The sequence below is a fragment of the Crocodylus siamensis genome, chromosome 10, assembly GCF_052110815.1.
Source record: "Crocodylus siamensis isolate JL-2025a chromosome 10, ASM5211081v1, whole genome shotgun sequence".
In the NCBI taxonomy this organism is placed as follows: domain Eukaryota; kingdom Metazoa; phylum Chordata; order Crocodylia; family Crocodylidae; genus Crocodylus; species Crocodylus siamensis.
Window position 1 is genome coordinate 1,743,892 of NC_143404.1, and position 23,067 is coordinate 1,766,958.

The window sequence follows — 23,067 nt, forward strand, 5'->3', positions numbered from 1 at the left end:
AAAGGTCTTAGAAAAAAATAATTGAAGAGGCCATCCTCAACTGACTGGCCGATGGTAACATCCTGAGGGATAGCCAGCACAGGTTTCTTTGGGTAGGTCTTGCTTGACCAATCTCATTTCCTTTTACAACCAGGTGACCTATCACCTGGACAAGGGAGAGAAGATTGATGTTGTGTATCTTGACTTCAAAAAAGCCTTTGATCTGGTATCCCATGATCACCTCTTGGCAGAGCTGACCAGCTGCGGCCTTGGGTCCACCACAATCTGCTGGCTGAGGAATTGGCTCCGTGGTCAGACCCAGAGGGTGGTGGTTGATGGAAGTCAATTGTCGTGGTGCCCTGTGACCATTGGGGTCCCTCAAGGCTCTGTCCTTGGGCCTATATTGTTCAATATCTTCATTAATGATGTGGACATTGGAGTCGGAAGCGGACTGGCCAAGTTCGCCGATGATACCAAATTTTGGGGTAAAGCATCCACACCTGAGGACAGGGGAGTGATCCAGGCTGACCTTGACAGGCTCAGGAAATGGGCAGACAAGAACCTGATGGTTTTTAACACTGAAAAATGCAAGGTTCTCCACCTTGGGAAGAAAAACCTGCAGTATTCTTATAAGCTCAGCAGTGCTACGCTGGCTAGCACTACGGATGAGAGGGACTTAGGGGCCATGACCGACCACAAGATGAACATGAGTCTTCAATGTGATGCTGTGGCTGGTAAAGCGAGCAAAATGCTGGCTTGCATCCATAGATGCTTTTCAAGCAAATCCTGGGACGTCATTCTCCCCTTGTACTTAGCCTTGGTGCAGCCGCAGCTGGAGTACTGCATCCAGTTTTGGGCTTCTCAATTCAAAAAGGATGTGGAGAAGCTTGAGAGGGTGCAGAGGAGAGCCACACACATGATCAGAGGTCAGGAAAACATTTTATGAAGAGAAGCTGAGAGCTATGGGACTCTTCAGCCTGGAAAACTGCAGGCTCAGGGGCGATCTGGTGGATACCTATAATTTTATCAGGGGTGTTCAGCAGGAACTAGGGGAATGATTGTTTATCAGAGCCCCCCAAGGGATGACAAGGTTGAACAGTTAAAAACTCCTGCAAGACTGTTTCAGGCTGGACATAAGGAAGAATTTCTTTACTGTCCGAGCCCCCAAGCTCTGGAATAGCCTGCCATTCATTGGAAGTGGTTCAAGCACCTACTCTGAACACCTTCAAGAAAAAAATGGATGTTTATCTTGCTGGGATCCTGTGACCCCAGCTGACTTCCTGCCCCTGGGCCAGGGGGCTGGACTCTGATCTTCCAAGGTCCCTTCCAGCCCTAATGTCTGTGAAATCTGTGAAAGTTTTCCACTGGAAGTCTATGTATTAGAAGTTGTCATATCCAGGTGGCACACCAAATAAATGATTGTGTCTACTACATAGAAGCATTGGGGCAAAATTGTATCAGCTGATTTGACAGGAGCACTAATCTAGGCAAGACTTCAGTGGCTCTCTTTGACATGTTGGTACAAATTGATCCAGCCAGTTTGTCCATATTGGTATTCATGGTCAGTATATTCATTGGAAAGCCGCACCCTGAGCCACCCCTGTCCATAGGAGAGCCCCTTACTTGACAATCTGTCCTGTCCCCTGCCTGTGAAGGGGGAAGGCTGTCTAGGTAGACCCCCACGTTTTAAATCATCTTGTGTGCAACCCTTTTGCACTGCACATGAGGCAATTTTTAAAGCTGGAGTCATAGGGGAATGTGGCCAGGGACAAACCTCTCATAAACCAGGAATCCAGGATCAAAGTCATCATATGTGCCACCTAGCTAGCCACTTGGGGCACATAAGCTGCAGATCAGCCACCTCTGCCCTAGAGTAGCATCACATCAGGGACGTGCACTAACACTTGGTCCAAGTTGCAGGTAACGAGGTTTGTCTGCTGGGTGACTTCTGCTGCCCTGTGCTGAGTGACTTGACAGTACTTGTGCTGCATTATGCAGGGTTCAAGCAGCCTAACCTGGAATGGCTCGCATGTTCTATTGCAGAAGTAACTAAGAGCTATCTGACTTCCACCTCTCTGCATCTTTCAGTATTTCTGTCTCCTCTCATCAGATGCATCCCCAAAGAAACTGTTGGACAAACACAATTTGCATGTTAAACTAAAAAGATCAAAAGGACTACCTCTAGCCCAGACTTGTACGGTTTGCCTTCCAGTTTCCAAGGTTTCTAATCAGGGACGCTGTAGAAACTTCTGCAGTCTCCAGTGTGGGTTGAGTTCAGTCTGGGTAAAAGTAAAGGGAGCTGTCATGTTTTGATCAGGTTTCAGTATTGTATACTACTGTTTTAATCATGAGTGTCCTTGAATACATGCTCTTTGTGGTTTCTTTTCTTTGTGTACTTTCTATTTTGTGAAATTGGAAAATCTATGCCTAATCTCTGCCTAATAGCCTCAACTTAATTAGAAACTGCTGTTTTGTTTTATGGCATCACTTTGAAATCTCATCTGCACGTGCAGTGCATGTCTCTTAATTTCGAAACTTGTCTCTCCTCTTAAAGTGCTGGCATATACACCGCTTGGAGAACATCTGAGGAGAAAGCAACTTCTAAGCCATCCCTTCCATGATTGCCTTCCTACCTGTCTTTGGATTTGGAAATTTCAGCAGGACAGCTGTCTTTTGGGGAGCTCTGATAGCTTTGCTTGAATTTTTGCTAGTTTTTCCTCTTAGGACATCATAAAATCACCACTGATGGAACAGGCAAATATAGAAATGGACTGAGGTCTTTCCTGAAAAATGGGAGGGAGATCCCCTAGTGCAAAACTTGTGCAGCTCTTTGGGCAGGAATGTCATTTTGTCAGTTTGCAGGAGTTAGCCATGTTAACCTGAAGTCAAGCAGATGGCAGGGTGGATGTGCACCTTACAGACTAACTGACTAAGTTACACTTCCAGCTGTCATTTTTTCTTCCTCCATTAAACTTCATCTCTAGCCCCAAAGCCATTTTTCCTCGAAGGGCCTGTTCAGTCACGCTGGTAGCTGGAGTAGTCAGCTGTAGCTATGGCAGGAGCACTTTCTCCCCTCCTCGTGATCATAGAATCAACGAGTCGGGAGGGACCTAGACAGATCTTCTATTCTGACCCCCTGCCATGGGCAGGAAGGAGCACTGGGGGTGGCAGGAGTCATAAGACCCCAGCCAGGTGCCTATCCAGTCTCCTCTTGAAGATTTCCAGGGAAGGTGAGAGCACCACCTCTCTGGGAAGCCTGTTCCAGGCTCTGGCCACCCTTACTGGGAAGTAGTTCTTCCTAACATCTAACCTAAACCTATCTTCCCTCAGCTTGTGGCCATTGTTCCTGGTAATTGCAAGAAGGGCCCTGGTGAGCAGACTTTCCCCGAGTCCCTGCTGCTGCCCCCTGATAAAGTTATAGGCAGCCACAAGATCCCCCCTCAGTCTCCTCTTGCGGAGACTGAAGAGATTCAGGTCTCTCAGCCTCTCCTCATAGGGCTGGCCAAGGTGGCCCCCAACCATACGACTGGCCTCCCCTGGACCCTCTCCAGGTTCTCCACGTCCCTCTTGAAGTGCGGACCCCAGAACTGGACAGAGTACTCCAGCTGCGGCCCGACCAGCACCGCATAGAGGGGGAGCGAGACCTCTCTGGACCGTTAGTGATGCCCCTGTTGATGCGTGACAGGGTATGGTTGGCTCTGCCTATTGCTTCATCAGATTGGCGACTCGTATTCATCCTGGAGTCAATCCTGACTCCAAGATCCCTCTCTGCCTCTGCTGCTGAGGGGCAGCCCTTAACTTATAACCATAATGCTGGTTTCCTCTCCCCAGGTGCAGCACCCTGCACTTGTCCTTGTTGAACCGCAATGATGTTGGTGAACTGCTCTGCAAGCACTCAAGTGGAAGGCAGGGAAGCAGTTGGCCTCAGAAGTTAAGGAGGAAATGCTATTTGATATTTCTCTTAAAGTCAGCTACCCAGAGAAAAGAGGCCTGGCTAAATGCTGTGAACACACACAGTTACATAAAATAATAATAAAGGTGGTTGGCAGTTTGCCCATTACTCAAAAGTCTTTTTATTTGCTTTTTCCTGCTTGTCATCTGAAGTCTGAAAACTAGTCTCAGAATCGGCAGTTTTAACCATTCTGGAAACAAAAGTGCATGCAGAAATGGTACAGTTCTCAAACCAACCTACTCGCACTGTTGAACAAAGGCAGTTCTTGAGCTTTGAGCCACTGCAGACTGCCTTCATTATAGCAGGAGCCTCATCAAAGAAAGCTTGTATGCTGTTGGGCCTGGTGTTTCACCTTCATCATGGTATTTCATTAGGATTGAATGTATACAGTCCTAGTTCCTCTGAGCTTCTGGATGTTTTGACTTGCCTCGAATGGAGCTTAGAATATTTTCCATGTACAACGTGCATACCTAACCTAGGCACTAGTTTTAAATTATATTAGATTTCCTAAATTGCATGAATTGGTGGGACATGATGGCCGATTTGGAGATGCTGGGGGGGCAAACCGAGTAGACGGTTGTCGTTTTTTTAAATGCTGTCGGACCGAAATGCTTTCAGCTGTGTGGGATCATGGGTTTGCTCCCTAGTAGAGGTTTCCGGTGATGTAATGTGCATCAGAAATGAAAACTTGAAGTACTTACTTTTATTCCTAGTTACAGAATCAAAGACTAAATATTTTGCTTTGCCTTCATTGTATAATACTCTCTACCAGTTTGTAAAGTTGCTTTCTAATCCAGATATATCAAGTGGCATTGTGTCAATAGTGACTTAGACTACTGTTGTAAAAGATCAAAACTATGAGAGGTAATAAGCGTTACCGATGCTGAACCAGAAGTTACTCCTTGTGAACTTGGCTCAAGCAGGTGAATATTTTTTATTTATTTATTTATTTATTTTTAACCATATGTGACCTGGGAAAGTTACGAGGCTTTGAAGACTGAGCAGGACTTTCAAGATGTCTAGTGATTTAGATAGACAAGGTTCTTTGAGTGAACCTGATATCTTTTATTAGACCAACTTAAATAGTTGAAAACAATTATTAAGCAAGGTTTTGGGTTCAAAAACCCTTTGTCAGGCTAAGGAAGTTTCTGCAGTTGGTGTATGCTCTTCCTGGACGGAATGAAAAGTAAAAAAGCCAGAAGCTTCTTTACTAGTGATTTAGAAGCATGATTTGTCAAAAATCGATAGAACTGGTGTCCTTTCACCCATCTCCTCCTGTGTGTGAGGAGATGGGTGAAAGGATAAATAAAATCAGATCTTTCAATTCTTGTGGAAGAAATGACCTGCAGTAGACTGGAAATTCAAATTGTGATACGTGTCATGTTTCCCTCCCTCAGAACTGGAGGAATTCCTCTTATGATACAAAAAACTGACACTTTTGTGGGAAGCCTGGATAAATGGGCAGCACAAAATGTAGTTTTTGTGTTCAGACATTTCTAAAACTTTCTGTAAAAACTTGTCTAGCACTGTATTTGAGAGAGGTGCAACAGCTCGGGAAACCATTTAAATTGTGGTGCGTTTTTTTTTTTTCTTTTTTCTTACAAAAATAGGGGGGGAAATGCACTAAAACTAACAGTAGTTCATGAACAGCAAAGGTATCTTTTGGGCCTGTGCTTAGCGTGTATATCACAGAAAGCAGTCCCAGTTCTTGAAGTCAGCAATTTTTTTTTTTTTGGTTAAGTCTTTGAAAAAGAGGGTGCTGTAAAATGGGTTATCTTTATTTACTTGGTAGTCTTTAAACCACAAAAGTTGTAAGACACAGGAAATAGCTTTTATAGTTCCTTCCTCCCACAAGTCATAATTCATTCGTGGACATCAGGATGTTTTTCTTGGCTTATCTGTTTCTCTGCATTTTGCCTTGCACATCTGCAACATAAATTATAAAACTGCTAATTTTTTTAAAAAGTTGGAAACATAATTCAGGCTTTCTTGTACCATAATGAAGTTGGTACTGTTTGTCAAAAATTGAATGCTTGAGGCTTGCCGAGAGAATCCTAAGTAGTATCCAGTATTTATAAATCCATTGTCTGCTGTCGTTCTTTTTAATATTTTTAAAACTGCTGTTCAGAAGTAAGTCATTCCAAATGGTCAAGTAGCACTTAACATTGAGCTGTTACCCCTGCATGACCGGCGGTATTTTGCCAGGCATTTTAACATATGGGTAGCCCATCTGTTTCTTTGCTGACTGTGGATTGTTGGCTTCATGGTTGGCATCCATATGTTTCATCTGTAAGATTTTACATCTAGGTTGCACGTTTCATAACAATGCCGACAAAAGTGACACATTAAATGAAAATAAATATGACTTATTATATGTGCATGTTAGTATGTTTTCATCTACCCAACTGAGATGAATGGAGAATTACTAGCTGGTAAGATGGTATCAAACCCATTTTGGACAGATGAAAAAAAAAATTTTTTTAATTACAGTAAGATTTATCCTGCTGTTGCATCTCCCTTGTATGTGGGCACTAACCTGAGGTATGCTAATATTTGAAGTTCTAGGTGGCTGGCTGGGAGAGCAGACAGGCAAAAACAGGCATGTGACCTCTGCCCCCATCTGTGATCCAAGGTAGATTGAGCTTTCCAAGGTAGTGATACAACCCAGTGAAATGCAAAGGTTATAATGCACTTTTTGCATATTCCTGAGATAGGAAGTCGGGTGAGTGATCAAATCCTATTTCCTCAGCTTGGAACAAGTGATGCCATGATAACTTACTAACGGAAGCAAATGAGTAGAGCTGTATGATGCTACTTTTGATTTTAAGATCTTTGTATTTCCTACGTGATGTGCTGGCCCCTAGTGGCTTGTGAGCAGTGCCAGGGTTCTGGAGCCCTCGTTTTTTTTCATAGAGCTTTTAATACCCAGTTGGCTATGCATCAAATTCATTATTAATGTAGATGTTAAAAAAATGAGCAAAACACATTGGAACCTAGCTAGGAACGTAGGGATATAGGATAAAATATATTTGAGCATTCTGAAATTTTTAGTTATACCACTAATTTTTCTTTATTTTTAAGTGGAGGCCAACTTTGGAACTTAGCGTTAGGAGCAGGCCATTCACAAGTAAGGAGAATATTTAACCTTTTAAAGAGGATTTAACTATATAACTCTATATAACTATTTAACTCCCTCTTGGAATACAAGGCTTTGAAGGTCTTTAAATTATTTTCAGTACATATATTACATACTGATGTTTGAATGAATCACTTCGTCGTCAAGGAAGGGAATAGAGCCCTCAGTATGCAGTCTTTCTAAGGTTTTCTTTTAAACTGAGGTCTGCTGTACATCTGCTGTTGCACTGCTAATCAAATATTAACGTGATCTACTTTGTCTACTATTTATATAGTTTGGATAGTAAAGTAACCTTCCTTGTAGAAGTGTACATGTCACCATCTCTAGGTCCTACTGCTTAGGTATAATATAACCTCTTTTTTTTTTTTTAATCACCTATTTTGCCATTTTAGGCTCTAAATATGCTGCTTATTGGATACTGAGGGGATGGCTCATTGCACCACTGGCTGGGTAGAGTGGGTAAGAAAAGCACTAGTGAGCTGACACACTGCTGTTAAACTGGGATTTTCTTATGGAAAGAGACAAAGTCCTGGCTAACATACCCTAAAGTGATTAAAAGTCAAGCTGGCAAAAGAGAAGACCCAACACTCCTACAACTGAAAGAATACCCAGTCTGGCATTCTGAGTTTACTTGGCCTCCAGAAACTGGACATACTTGAAGGCTTAACATAGGAATTGGTGTACTTGTCTTTGACACTAGTGAGAGATTCCTGTGCGTACTCCATAGATGTTAGCAACAGTGCAGGTGGGGTACTACCCAACTGTAGTTTGTGTTTGAGGCAGATAAAACGTGATCCTTTCCTTGCTGTAAAGTAGCTCTTTTTGTATGTATGTCGATTCAAATGGCCAGCCCTTGACCTCTAGTTGAAAGACACCTGACTGATGTGAGCACTGGATGATGTGCAAGTGGTGAAATGTGTTTTCATTCTGTTTTATGGACACAGGGCTTGAGGTTGCTAAAGCAGCGTTTGTTGACAGAGGAAGGGGACATAAACTTGTTAAGGAACCTGTAAATAGAGAACTGTGCCTTCATGGTCCCAAGTGAAGTTCACTTTGGCTTTTTATTCCCTTCCTTCTGCACCCTCCTGCTCACCCAGTGTAATTAGGAAAACTTAGTCTGAAAGAGCAAGCTGAAAATAATTACAGGAACTTACATCTACAAGTCCATGGGGCTGGATACAATGCATCCAAGGGGGCTGAGGGAGTTGGCTGATGTGATTGCAGAGCTGCCGGCCATTATCTTTGAAAATGTGTGGCAATTGAGAGAGGTCCTGGACAATTAGAACAGGGCAAATATAGTGCCCGTCTTTAAGAAAAGGAAGGAGGGTCTGGGGAACTATAGACCAGTCAGCCTCACCTCAGTCCCTGGAAAAATCATGGAGCAGATCATCAAGGAGTCCATTTCTAAGCACCTGGAGGAGAAGGTGATTAGGAACAGTTGGTATGGATTCACCAAGGGCATGTCATGCTGAACACACCTGATTGTTTTCCATGATGAGGTGACTGGCTCTGTGGATGTGGGAAGACCAGTGGATTGGTTTTAGCAAGGATTTTGATATGGTCTTCCACAGCATTCTCACTTGCAAGCTAAGGAAATATGGGCTGGATGGATGGACTATAAGATGGATAGAAAATTGTCTGGATTGTTGGGCTGAGAGGACAATAATCATTGTCTCCATGTCTAGTTGGCAGCCAGGATCAAGTGGAGTGCCCCAGGGATCAGTCCCGGGGTCAGTTTTGTTCAGTGTCTTCATCACTGACCTGGAATATGGTGATAGAGTGCACCCAAGTTTGCAGATGACACCAAGCTGGATGGAGTAGTACACATGCTGGAAGGTAGGGTCAGGATTCAGAGAGACCTAGACAAATTGGCAGGTTGGACCAGAAGAAATCTCCTGAGGTTCAGCAAGGACAAGTTCAAAGTCCTGCACTTAGGACAGAACAATCCCATGCACCAGGTCAGGCTGGGGGCTGACTGGCTGAGCAGCCCCTCTGCAGAAAAGGACCTGGGGGTGACAGGGAACAAGAAGCTGAACAGGAGCCAGCTGTGTCCCCTTGTCACCAAGAAGGCTAACAGCATCATGGGCTGCATTGGTAGGAGCGTTGCCAGCAGACGGAGGACAGTGATTCTTCTCCTCTATTCAGCACTGGGGAGGCCACATCTGGAGTCCTGTGTCCAGCTGCAGGCCCCCACTACAGAAGGGATGTGGACACATTGGAGAGAGTCCGGTGGAGGGCAGTGAAAACAGTTGGGGGGCTGGGGAACATGACTGGTGAGGAGAGACTGAGGGAACTGGGCTGATTGAGTCTACAGAAGAAAAGACGGAGCGGGTTGAAAAGCAGCCTTCAACTCCCTGCAGGGGGGCTGCAAAGAGAATGGAGCTGGACTGTTCTCAGTGGGGGCAGATAACAGGACAAGGAGTGATGGGCTCAAGTTACAGGAAGTGGAGTTTAGGTTTGATATTAGGGAAAAAATTCTCACGAGGAGGGTAGTAAAACACTGGAACAGGGAGCTGGTAGAGTAAAACACTACCCAGAGAGGTGGTAGAGTCTCCATCCTTGGAGGTTTTGCCAATCTGGCTAGACAAAGCCTTGGCTGGGATGCTGTAGTTGGGGCTGGTCCTGCTTGGAGCAGGGGGTTGAACTAGATGTGACCTCCCAAGGTCCCTTTAGCCCTCCTTTTCTATGATACAGTGAACTGCTTAATAAAACAGAATAAGCAAGTATGAAGGAATAGAATGGAAGCAACAAAGCATTGTGTCAAAGTTGCATCTATTAAAATGGTAATACAGCCTGTAGATGTTATAGTTAGAGCTAGAAGAGAGTAGATTCTTTATTTTAATAGTTAAATTCATCTCTGTGACCCCTGTGCTAGGTAATGCTTAACAACAACAGAGCTTTTGTTGTCCAATAACAGACCGTAACAGTTTTTATTAAAGATGCAGTTCTTGGAAAGGAATGGTTCTAGACACAGTGTCTTTCTTAAACGTTGTGTTTGTTCAATACTTGGTATTCAAGCCTTTGATTTTATTTTTTTTTTTTATTTTTTTTTTTTAAACTCTTTCTCTCTCAATGGAGATATTTGAGGAATGATCTTTCATTGCAAACAGTTAATGGTGGTAAAAAGTAGAAAGTTTCTCATTTCAGCTTTTAGTATTTTAGTGTTCCCAGTTGTAAAATTAAAAAAAGGGAAAACAGAAGGTGTATAATCCAGTAAGGTCCTTGGAGTAATAGTTAAAGGCATAATATTATGCACATAGGAGTCCCATGTATACATGATATCATAATTAGTTTGAAATATACATTGAAAAAAATTTAACTGTATAACCAGGTTCCTTGTTCCCTGCTGCTTGCTCCCTCAGCACAGTGGGTAGCTTCCCAGAGGTTTGAGAAATGTTTCTAATTAGTCTTGCCCTGTCCAATCCAATACCTTTCCCATCATTATAAAGAAGTGGTTGTAATATTTCCTTTCACTGTGACTTTTTAAAAGTTTTTGCAAGTTTTAGATCTTTGATTTAATGAAGCCAATGAGGATCTAATATCGAGAACTGCATTTTTGCCCTTGCTGACACCACCATCCTAATAAGTCTTTAAATGGAGTGGCCTGACTTATCCCAGGTCATACTCTAGATTTTTAAGGTGTATTGAAAACTTGAATAACATCTGTTTATGCTGCTTGATCCCTTAACCGATATTAAAATGGGTTGCATTGTAAATGTGTGTGGATAAGCTTGTTACATACTTCCATTACACTTCTTAATGTGTGAATATCTTCTTTTCTCACACCCCTTGTGGCCGACTGATATTTGGATTACTTATCTATATCAGCTCCTCTGATCACTGAACTTTGAAGTAATCATCCGTGCTACAGTATGGATTGAATTACAGGGAATGTTTTTATCAGTGTGGCTGATGTGGAAGCATAGTATTATTTGGCATAGTATTTCCCTCTGTGGTAGTGTGTTTGCAAACTGTTAAGTGTTGCTGCACAAGTTCAATTGGTGTATTTAAGCTTATATCCACTAGCATGTCCTCCATTAATATGTATAAAGCAGTATTCTGGGTTACTGTTGGGATGGTCTGTGCTTTGGCATATTAAAGTATTATGTCATCTGAAAATTTAGAAAGCCTATAATTTTGTAGTCTAAAGCATATGTATGGGTTTCTACTACTGTTCTCATTAATGAGGATTGTCATGCTCTCTGAAGGCTGGAAATGTCACCTTTCTAGTGAGTTGGGGTTAAAGAGCCTTTCCAAAATTTTGAGGTGGCTGTTCACATGTACTTGGATATAGAAATATAACACAAGAGTCTGTAGAAGTCATATTTGTAATCCATAGTGGTGAAAATCACGTGCTTTGCTATCAAACTTCTGTCTCACAACACTGCAAGTATTATTTAGGACTGGTTTCGTAATGTTTTGGCTAGAAATGTACAAAACCAACTTTTTCTGGTGTTAAAGTGCCTCTTTTCAGCCTAAGGGAACTTTCCTTTTCAGTGTTTATTTTATTTTATGGGTGTTATGGTAAAACACACTTTGAGGAGTTGATACTTTCTGGAGAACATAATACACTTCATCTTCATTAATCCCTTAGTCTTTGGAGCCAAGGAGCAGCATAGAGTCTTGGTTCATATGGGGTTCAGTGTTTTGAGGAGCCATAGTACAGTAGCCCAAAATTTGCTCACCAGAACTTTGTAATAAGTGGAATGAATGGAAGTCATACACTTAAAAAAAAATTATCCCTACAACCTACTTGGGCACTTGTGTTCTGTGCTTGCTTTGTTCTTCAGTCACATTCAGTGTGTTAGTGGAGAAAACTAACTTTAAACTCTTCATCTTTTAAGTCCTCCTTCAAAACTAGTAACTTTTATGCAAGTCTGTACATGCAAATTCCATATTTCATTTGCATACATAAGAAATCCATGTGTTTGTCCCAAGAACAGCATTTCAGGTTTCCTCTCTATGCTGTTCCCAAAGTAACATGATTTATAGTTGTTAATATTTTCACAGGCAGAAAATGGGCAAATAAATTTGTAAATATTCTGTAAAACTTTACTTGGATCTTATTATTTTTCCTCCATCTCTGGCTTCCCTGTAGGAAGGATTAAGAAAATGACTTTTCTCTTCCAAACTCCCTTTACCTCTAAACCCATATGCATCAGTAAATCTAATGAAACAAGTGTGTGTTATTGTTGCGGGGGGAGGGGGAGGTTATCTCAAATTATGGATCTCGGGAAACCATAACTCAGGTGGAAATCTGAAATATTTACAAAGCTGCTGCACTATTTTTCTTTTTAAAACTTCTCTTTTCCTTTTTAAGAACATAAAGCAGTTTAGGCAAACTGGCTTTTTAACCAGAATACATGGACCTGTCCAGCTGCAGAATTTAGGTGTTAATATTTTCAGTTTTTTTAACAGAAAAAATCGTTAAATTGATTCTTGATTTTAATCATTAAATTGATCTATGCTGAGACCAGTCAAGTATCTTTAACATGTACTGGTTTTCCTTCTATTAGTAAAAAGAGATGCTGCTAAGGAATTTAGGAACATTGCTTGAACAGCCTTTGAAAATTGCTATAAATGCAAAGGGATGCATATTTACAAATCTAACTATTCTTTTGTTGAAATATTAAGGATAAAGAACATGCTGGCTTTTGCCGAACCCAAAGAAATGTGACAGTGCCCCCTTCAGGTTTTTTAGAAATTTAACAAATAGCCGAACTTGTGCTCATGGAGCTTATTTAAAGAGGGTGCAGTAATAACAAATTTAAAAAATATCCTCAACAGTAGTTGCCACAGATCTACGCTTAAGCAAACTATTATAAGAAAGTTAGCATGTAAGCAGAAAGGAATGCAGCAAAGAGTTTGTAAGTATTTATGTCCACCCATTTATTTATTCTGTGGGCCTTTATTTTGGACATCATTCCTAAATACACTTCTCCTGTTTGTTTAACATCTCTGTCCATGTCAAAAGATTCTGTAAACTGGCTCATTATAAGATTCGCATTGTGTAGTCTTTAAATTAACAATTTGGTGTAAATCCAAAGCAGCCTTTCTGATTATAAAGCGTGCTTTAAACGGAGTGCTAGGACACCTTCTGCCAGTTTTAACTATTGTATATCCAGTTGTTTGCAAAGCAGGCAATGTTCATGGCATCCAGCACGATTCCCTGGAAGCCGCCCAGTATAAACTAATCAGCGAGCCCCCCCTGGTGTCTGAAAGTGTCCTCGGATATTAAATTTATATCAATCACAGGAAGTCTTGGCAATCAAACTAGTCACTTTTTCCCTTCACATCTGGATGTAAATTATTTTTTTGCTGCAAAGGTCACAGGAATCATGGGTAGGGCATGGAACGAGGGCCATAGAAAACATGGGAAAGGAAGAATAAAACTGTATTTCCACCTTTTTAGAAATAGTTATTTTTAAATGACCTGGAACATGGCCAAACTATACAACTTTTTTCAAGTTTACATTTGTTGCTGAATTAAATGCGGCTTAAAGATATTTTGTTTTGGAACGCTTTGTGCCATTAGATCTCATCTTGGCATTTATGAGAGCTTTCTCCTGTTTGTTCAGAACAATGACTTTACTGCGGGATGGCTTCAGAAATGGAGCATGTTTTCTTACTTAGTGGGGTTTAACTGCGCTTTTTGCCTTACTTAACTTCCCTCCATTTCCCCTGTACCCCCATTTCCCCCATACTGTTTTAGCACTGTATTTTGAATTTCTGCTTGGTTGATGCTGGTATTTTTACTGTAAACTTGTGTCCCTTCCCCACCTTCCTTGTGATTTCCAATCTTAAACTTTTTACTTGAAGAAACATAGGAAATGCTCTATTTTATACTCCCACTTCCCCATCCACCTTTTCAAACAAGAGCTTAGGGAGGGGTTATAAAAGCAAGCAGAACCTTTTCTAGTTGACCCATGGCTTTTCTTAAATTGGACAAGGAAACTAGTGTGCTGAAAGCTACACCACTTGTGAAGCCTGTATTGGAGGGGAAAAAAAAGAAATCCATATTCATGGGAATTAAAAATAGTATTGGCTTACATCTGTTTCTGCCATTTTCTTTGCTGTAGACAGAAGTTTGAGGTGTGTGTGTGGCAAGGGGGCTGAGTTGTTTTGAAGGCAAACTTAAGCAATGAATTTGTACAACTCTCCTTGCTGTTTGTACTTAATGCTGTGTTTGGATTATGCTTTTTCTAATACAGATCGGTCTACCAGCTCACTAACTACTTACTGAGTTATGTGGGTTACATTTTCTTGGGAAGCAAACGGATTAAATTGGATTGCAGAATCTGATTTCAAGAATTCTCATGCTTGTGTAATTTAAATTCTTGGGGTCTTTTCTACAGGCATAAATGCATCTTCCTTTCTCTCTTTTTTTTTTTTTTTCCCCTCTCCTCTTTGTAGTACTTCCTGTTCCAAGGTCTCTGCCTTTTAGCTAAAGACTGCTGGAAAAGTATTGCTTGAGCCTGTTCTGTGAGCAGTCGGAGGGCTGACTGCAAAACTGTTTGAATGACTAGATGGATGGACTGTCGATGGATGGACTGTCCTTTCAGGTTGAGAGAGAATTACTAAGCATTGAATCTACTCTTGGTTTGGCATTATGTTCCATGAACTCCCAAGTTGAATCAAATCATGTTACAGGAACTTCTTGCAGAATCGAACCAGTTATGATTATGCATTTAACAGTTAAACATTTCTTTCAAACTTGCATTACAAAGGAAGTAAACACACCAATAAGTCTATTTTAAATACGTTAAAGAGGGCTCAGGAAGCAGGAAGAATGTGCTTAATGGGTGTATCTTTTAATTGTGGCTTTTTTTATGATGCAAATCTATGTGAATGAGGATTACATTTTCCCACTGGCAGAGCTTCTGAAAAAAATTCTCTTCAATTATGGAGTATTTTTTCATAGGAATGGAGTTGTTAAGGATAAATGCATTCAGCCCCAACCAGTTAGGGCACAGCAACTCACCCCTGGGGTATATTAGGACTCTCTTCTTGGTGTTAAGAAAAAAAACTAGGCTTGTAACTAAATATTAACATTTTCTGAGAGAACTATTCAAGGAATATTCTTTGACTTTCTTACTATTGATGATAGTAAAACATCTTACTACTTTTTCCTTTGTTGCATTTCTTTGCATGAACTCCTGTAGAGGGTCCTTGAACCCTTGATATTGTTTTCATTGCCTTAATCGGCATACAGAGCCCTGTAGCTTTTCTCCCTTAATTAAAACTGCTCAAGCTAAGAAACATACTTCTTTGTCATCTCATCTCCTTTCAAACTTCTCCTATGTGTAATTTTGCTAACACCTGCTGTGGCTCTTGCATTCTTTGGTTTTTGAACCATGTGTATAGTAACAAGAAAATACACATCCACTTCTACTGATTGCATTATACAACTTGCAAATAATTGTGCAACGTGTAAGCCTGCAAGCAAATGAGGTCTAGTCAGGGAAGCACCAACATAAACTCTAGTGGTTCAGTTTCAGTTTTAATTTGACCAAAAGCCATTTTTACTGGACTAAACCCAGCTCTAATGCCATCCCTGGTCTGTATTCTTGAAGGCCTATCTGTATTCTTGAAGGCTAATGGAATAGTAAAACCTTCTTAAAGATAACATAAATGTGTTGTATAGTGTCCTCAGGGTAGCTTCTGCACTAAAGATGTTTTCTTTCCCACCCTGTAGAGGTATCTCATTAAGGTACCCACTAGTGTCATTATTAAGTTTTCATGTGTTTCTCAGTTTTGATGCTAATCTTCGTGTGTGTTAATTTTTTTTTTTTCCTTTGCAGCACCAATGTGGTTATGAATTATTCAGAAATCGAGTCTAAGGTTCGAGAAGCAACCAATGATGATCCGTGGGGACCTTCAGGGCAGCTCATGGGAGAGATTGCCAAGTAAGTGATAATTTGACTCAGCGGTGAAGAAAAGAAAGGTGCATTTTTATACAGAAATGTAAAATTTGCTGCCAAATCAACTTTGCAGAGTGCAGGTTGACAGAGGGAGAGCTGAGAAATTATTGTAAATCGAGTCTCTCTTTTTTTTTTTAAGGATATAATCTTAGACTCACTTAATCAAAAGCATGTCAAGTCAAAAGTACATTCACTGTGGGTTCCTTTTTTCAAAATTCATGTTTCTAATGTATCTGATTTTTTTTTTTGTGTGTAAAGTTTGGAGCGTATGAAGGGATCTTATTCAGGTACCCTTATTTGCATAGGTTGTTTTAAATGGTATGATGTGTCCAATTTTTCCTCAATATTTTTCTTACAGAGGGGTTTGGATATTGCATGGTGCAGTAATAGTCATTTTGCAGACATTTAAGCAGTTGATTTGATAAAAATAGATTTTCTTCTAGATTTATAGAATTACGCAGCTCTAGTTTTCAAATGTTCAGCTAGAAAATAGCTCTGGATAAGAAAATTTGGTAACTCTCGGAGGTTGCTGGAATTGCACTGAGTTTAGACTAAGTCTGCCATCTACTGTCAACATTAAATTGTAGCAAACTGTTATCAAAAACTGTTTAAAAAATAATTGCTTTGCTCCTTTTGTTTAATTATTTTAGGGCTACGTTTATGTATGAGCAGTTTCCGGAACTTATGAATATGCTGTGGACTCGAATGTTGAAAGATAATAAAAAGAACTGGAGGAGAGTTTATAAGGTGTGTGTGTGTGAATTTAAAAAGGGTGTTTTTCTCCCCCTAATTTATTAGTGCACTGAAGAACAAGCACTTCAAAGTTACTTTAATTTTAATATGACAACTTGATGCAGTTTTATGCATATAGCAATATAACTTAAGCATTTCCTTTTATAGCAGCAATTATCTATAATAAACCTGTTCTTTGTCAGACTTTTTTTTCCTGTCTGCTGTTTTTCTTGCAGAGCTAATGCTAACTTCTGTCTTGCTGTGCAATAAAGAGCTTTCTAAAAATTTTTAAATGTTTTTTTATAATGGGATTCAATGAGCACAACATTTTCCTCTTACTGATGCACAAGCCTCAAACAGAATAGCATCTATATTATTATTTAAAGTAATCACTTGTCTGTATATTTGTACACCAATCTTTAATAAATTTAATATTCTCTCTAAGTACTACTTGAAGATTTTGTTCTAAATAAAATGAAATGATTTGGAAACTATTTCTTAACTGCTTAAATTCCCTATGAATTAGGTTGCTGTCCCAACATGGCCCAGATATTTCTACTAATTGTGGGAATTATATTTATTACTAATTGGAGGAAAAAAATTAAGAAAAATTTGAATTTTTCCATAATATTGTTTTGCTGTACTTCAAGTAATATAAGGAATATTATATTGGTTTTATATAGAGAATACAATCCTTAATGTTGTATAAATTTTGCTTTAATGTTCAGATTGTAACAAGACAGAATTAATTCTGAGGCAGGCTCTGTGTTTTTCTTGGGTGCTCGATGCTTTGTATTCGTAGTATTTGTTTCCCCTGAAGTACAATGTAAATTAATATTTAATGTTATCATACATACTGCTTAATGTTCTAAAGACTTCTTTGAATTAACTACCAGGTTTGAAAGTATGCCATTGAATTGTAACCTCTTTGGTGGTAATAGACTGTTTCATATAGGGTCCATACTTTTTTTTCCTAGGTAGAAATTATAGAAGTTCAAGAAAATTCACAATTAAGAGGGAAAAATCATTAAAAATATTTTTGCTTTTAAGCTTACTGAAATTTACCCAAAAATACTGTTCTGTACAGCAGTGCATTCCTGTAGAATGCTGCTTATAGGAAGGTGCCATAAAATGGCTTTTACGTTAAAAAAATTTCGGGAAATGCAAAATAAAAAACAAAGGACAGTTGTGCTCTTTTACAAGGATAGAGTTTCTTAATTGCTGAAATAATCTTTCTGGTAAACCAATAATTGTTTAAGCTAATGATTTATGATCTAATATTACCAATCCATTTGGTGTTGCTGAACAAATGCAATTTAAATTTGACATCTTAGGGGTGGGGGGGAGGAGAAAAGAACTTACTTCTAGGAGAATCAGTCTAATAGTTGCACTTACATGCCGTTGTTTACTAATTTTTAGATTTTAGGCTTGTTTTTTCTGTTGCACTTAAATACTGATAGAGCTTTTGTTCATGCAATCATAAGGTGCTTTGTATTTTTATAGTCTTTGCTGCTCCTAGCTTACCTCATAAGGAATGGATCAGAGCGTGTTGTTACAAGTGCCAGAGAACACATTTATGATTTGCGATCCCTGGAAAATTACCACTTTGTAGGTGAGCATTAGAAAAATCTCATAAGCAAATTAAAACAGTAGTTGGAGTTGTCAGTCACCTGAACCAGCTTAGAAGCTTCCCCGCTCTAATTAGAATGTGACTGTTGCCGGTTGTGTGAAGAGTGCAGAATCCAAGACGTGGGACCCTAGAGTATTAATTAGTGAAGACAAGAACTTGCAGAAAAGACTGGCTAATAACAACAGAACCAACACAACATGAGTGTTCGGGTTTATATTAAAATATGCACTAGAGACTGGTCCCCTGTGGTGTCTGTAAAGGAATATCTTTAATCATATGGGAAGAAAAGGTTAGAGTTCCAAAACACACACATCTGTTTGAAGCTGGGTTTTTTCCTCCCACCAAATAATATTTACAGTGCAAAGGCAGCAGGGCCAGTGTGTGTTTTGAATGTGAAAGAGGCTGGAGAGAGAAGCAAATTTTAGTTTGTAGTGCACCCCAGCTGAACGCACTTTAAAATTCAGTTTTGCAATAAGACTGTATTCTGGCAGTTAGTGTTTCAAAAACTGCACTAAAAAAAGCTAAGAAACAAGCTTCCTTTTTTCTGAAATGGTCAAAACTGGAATAAATTATTTGAGTGGAAAAAATAGTTTAAAATCTGGGAAGGTGTTATTTCTGCTAATCGTTTCAAGAGATCATCAGCAGTTAGACCTTTTTAAAAATAAAAACAGCAATGGATAAAAATTAATTTAGCTGAGGACAGTTTCAGTTGAAATAAAACTGAACTAATATTATATTCAATACATAGGTTTTTGACAGATGCAATGGACCTTTTCTCAGTTGTTCACTTTGCCATTTTAAATGTTCCCTCATCTAATGCTTTTGGTAGTAACTTGCTGCTTCTGATTTTTTCCCCTTCTCCTTCTCCTTCCCTTTGTATACAGACGAGAATGGCAAAGACCAAGGTATTAATATACGTCAAAAAGTGAAAGAAATGGTAGAATTTGCCCAGGACGATGACAGGCTCCGTGAAGAAAGGAAGAAAGCAAAGAAAAACAAAGACAAATACATTGGGGTTTCTTCAGACAGTGTTGGAGGGTTCCGATACAGTGAGTACAGTTGAGTATTTAGTCAGACATGGAGGGCAACCAACATCCAGTAATTTTCTTTTCTTCTTTTTTCTAACCTCATGGCTGTACAGCAAAAGGTAAATAAAAGCCAATGGATTTTACTACTTACTGAGAGAATCCTTTCTGGATGCTTGGGGCCAGATCCGAAAGGAAACTTGCGCACATGGAGTGTAGAGGGCATCCACTTTTATCCTGCCGTGAAAAATGAAGTTGGATATTATAAATCCTAGAGGTCCCATTTCTGCCCACACTTGCACATATGGATAATTCTAAGCATGGGAGTAATTTTACTGAATACAGTGTGACCATAACTTGCTACACTGAATTCTTTGGGAAGTTATTGCGTGTGTGATGTGTTCAGGATCACAGCTTTTGTGATCAGTGGCATATGACCTTTCTTCTATTTGGATGTAAAGTAGGACACCATTCTCTCTGTGGCTTGCAGTATATCTTTTTGAACCTTGAGTAGATGATTGCTTATGAACAGAGTAAGGCAATTCCTTTCTTTGAGGCTAATCAAGCTGCTCCCTTCGTGCACCTAGTCCCTGTTCCAGTAAAGCTAAGGATCTGAGCTTGAAGCCTGTTGGCACCTCTGGAGCAGTCCAGCACAATGCCTTTGAACAATCAGTGGTCCTTCAGAAAGTCTGCCTTCCCTTCCATATTCCCTTTGATAAAGCTAGAGATTAAGATTATTTTTCATTGAGTAGTAAATTGGGTTCCCACAGAGAGGGCTCTGGTGATCCTTTTGCCTTGAGAATATTCAAGATGCAAATGCAGTGGCCAGTTTCACTAGGTGTCTTCTCCATTTCAGAGCTGGCTCATTCTCTGCTAAATTCTGACCTTCTGTGGTGACCAAAGGAGGAATTATTTTTTTGTATGCTCTACATTCTCAAATTCCAGTGTCATCTCATATAAAATATACCAGAAGGGCATTAATTAGCATCACTTCATTCACCAGCATTCCTATCAGCTTGCTGTACCAATGAAAATGCAGTTTCAGCCTGAAATAAGTCTTTGCACTCAAGGCTTTAAATTAGAAGTGAACAGTCACCTTAAATGGTAAAAGGAAAAATTTGGCATCTTGTAGCATATTTAGAGAAAATGGTTTTAATATTGTTTTTGTGTTTTGTTTCCTCCCCCGCCCCCCGTTTCCAAAAATACATTATGAGAGTTCTTTTTTTTATCAGTGAAATATTGTGCTGCGTCAGGTAACATGCTAAATAAGTTCTGAAACATGGACAGAATTCATGTTGGAAATTCCTTTTTTTTTTTAAAAAAGCAGATGTGGGAGTTTTTTCTGTTTTTTTCATTGCTTCAGACCACAGTTGGTTCTATTAGGCAAGGTTTTTAAACTGCCGTCAGAATTTTTTTTTAAGTGTTTATGGCATACAAGGAAACCCACCAAATACAATCTATATTTAAACAACTACCAGTTTGATGGAAGCCAAAAATGTCCTTTTAATTCTCCCACAAAAATGAGTTACTCTAATGTGCTTCCTAGCACTTTTTCTGCTTTTTCTGATGGAGAGCTCGTTGTAACTTGATTACTTCACTTCTTGTAGATACGTAGGCTATTTTTAAAGAACGGTTCTCCATGTTGTATGCATCTAAAAAGATCAGGCAGCTGGGCCAAAGTGTTCAGCCATTTGATCATATTTTTTGAACTGAGGTTGTCTAACTGTTTTCCAGGTTCTGATTGTTCAGACTGAATTGCTGTACTAGTTTTCTGATTTTACATAAAGCATTTTTTTCTCTTGAATAATTCTGGATTTCATAAACTTTTTCTACTGTAGTATTGTGTTTTTTCATTTTTGCATATGCCACTCTTAATTTGTTGTTAATTTGGGCATAATTCTGATTCTTTTGGACCATTTTGAATTGTTAGAATCCATTCACCATTTATTTTATTTTTTTTAAAAGGTTTTAAATGAGCCCACGCCTCAGGGTTTTTTTAGCTGCCTGATAACATTTCTGTTTGAGTTTCTAAATACTTTAGTGTTTTGAGACAAAAAGTAAAATAATTTTAAGAAGCTAATTTGCCATTCTTGCTGGTTGCTTTCTTGCTCCATTTTACTGAGGTTGGGCAGTAAAACTGGATATTGGCCAGCTGCTTATCTTTAATTTTTGTGCATTACTTTAAGTCATAACTATGATGATCACAATTTTCAAATGTAGATACCTAAATTCAGGCACCTTAATGCATATTTAACCACCTAAAGATTTTTCAGGGCTGCCAAATACCAGCCCATTGAAAATCAAGTAACTTTAGAGCTTGAGTTTGTGCTCAAGCCCCTTACTTAAGGGCACAAATTTAGAAAGATTAGGAAATAAGGATTCAGTTTTAGGATTCCAACAATGCAAGGATTCAAATACATGTTGGTGGTAGGGCATGATTTGGTGGGGGGGTGGGCTTTTTATTTTTACCTTTTTTAGTGTACATCTCAAATTTTGTATGTAATCTATACCTTGGGTGAGTGTATGCAAAATATTTGTGGGTGGTTTCAAGCAAACCTCATCACTCCTTGTAAAATAACCGGCAGCCAGGAGGAATTCTAGATACTGGATATTCAAAAGCAAATTTATTTTTGCTAAAAACTTCTTGACTTCTTGATGCTACTGTTCTGTAAAGTAATTAAAGAATGCAGACTGGCTGCTGAGAAGGTAAGTTCCTTCACTTAATAGTTTCTAAATCTTGCTTTGAGGTACAGTAATGGATGCTAGAGGGGTTTTTCACCAATAATGGATGCTAGGAATATTACCATATGTTTTTTACACTTGTCTCTGTTTGGTACCGTGCCCTTATTCATGAGGTTTTAAAATGTATAACATCTTTGATTTACCTCTTAGCACGGCAGCTTGGCTGGGAATGGAGTATTGTGCATTAAGTGACCATTATAGAAGTGGCACATTCCATTTCTGAGAAGTTGCTTATACAGCCAGAGTCGTTTCCCTCTCTTACGCTCCTTCTCCAGCAGGGTCGAGCAGTATCCTGATGTGCTGTGCTGTGCACTGCATTAAGGTGGTGTGGTTGTCATAAACAAAAGCTTTTGAATCTGCATTCCTGCCACTTAATGATTGGCATTACATGCTGTGCCGTGCTGTAATAGTGTTGATTCAGCACTGTGGGAGCTTTCAGTTTGCTTTGAAAACTTGTAGCCGTCCTTCTGCGAGAGAGAAACTCTAGAAATGCTGCAGGCATTTTTGCGGTCATCTTTAGTGTTTCTTGTCTTAATGTGTTATATAGGTGAAAGGTATGATTCTGAGCCCAAGTCGAAATGGGATGAAGAATGGGATAAAAAGAGTCCTTTTCCATTCAGCGACAAACTGGGTGAACTGAGTGACAAAATTGGAAGCACAATCGATGACACAATCAGCAAGTTCCGGAGGAAAGATAGAGAAGATTCTCCAGAAAGATGCAGGTATTTGCTGCTGATTTACCAGACTGAATCTGTTCTGTGTAACTGCTCTTCATCATTCCTTATTAGCTGTCTGCTGTTTTTTGCCACACACCTCCTCCTTGACGGGAACCATGTTTGAGCTAGCAAATTCTGACTCCTTTTATGTTAGTTTGCTGGCCTACAGGGGCTACGTAGCTGGCAGACGCTGCCCAAGAGAACAAGGGGGCTCTTTGGGCAGCATAAAGTCCA

At 39.7% G+C, this 23,067-nt stretch overlaps 1 protein-coding gene across 2 annotated transcripts in view; it reads left to right on the forward strand.

The window, feature by feature from the left end:
- CLINT1 (clathrin interactor 1) overlaps positions 1-23,067 on the forward strand; it is a 66,473-nt gene that overhangs the window by 21,215 nt on the left and 22,191 nt on the right. Inside the window, exons 2-6 of one of the 2 annotated variants that reach the window (XM_090064234.1) lie at positions 15,869-15,973; positions 16,639-16,735; positions 18,224-18,332; positions 19,235-19,408; positions 22,665-22,839. In XM_090064234.1, coding sequence (XP_089920360.1) covers positions 15,869-15,973; positions 16,639-16,735; positions 18,224-18,332; positions 19,235-19,408; positions 22,665-22,839 — 660 coding nt within the window. Of the gene's footprint in view, positions 1-15,868; positions 15,974-16,638; positions 16,736-18,223; positions 18,333-19,234; positions 19,409-22,664; positions 22,840-23,067 lie in introns of those variants that run through there. The other variant, XM_090064235.1, reaches the window with a different exon arrangement.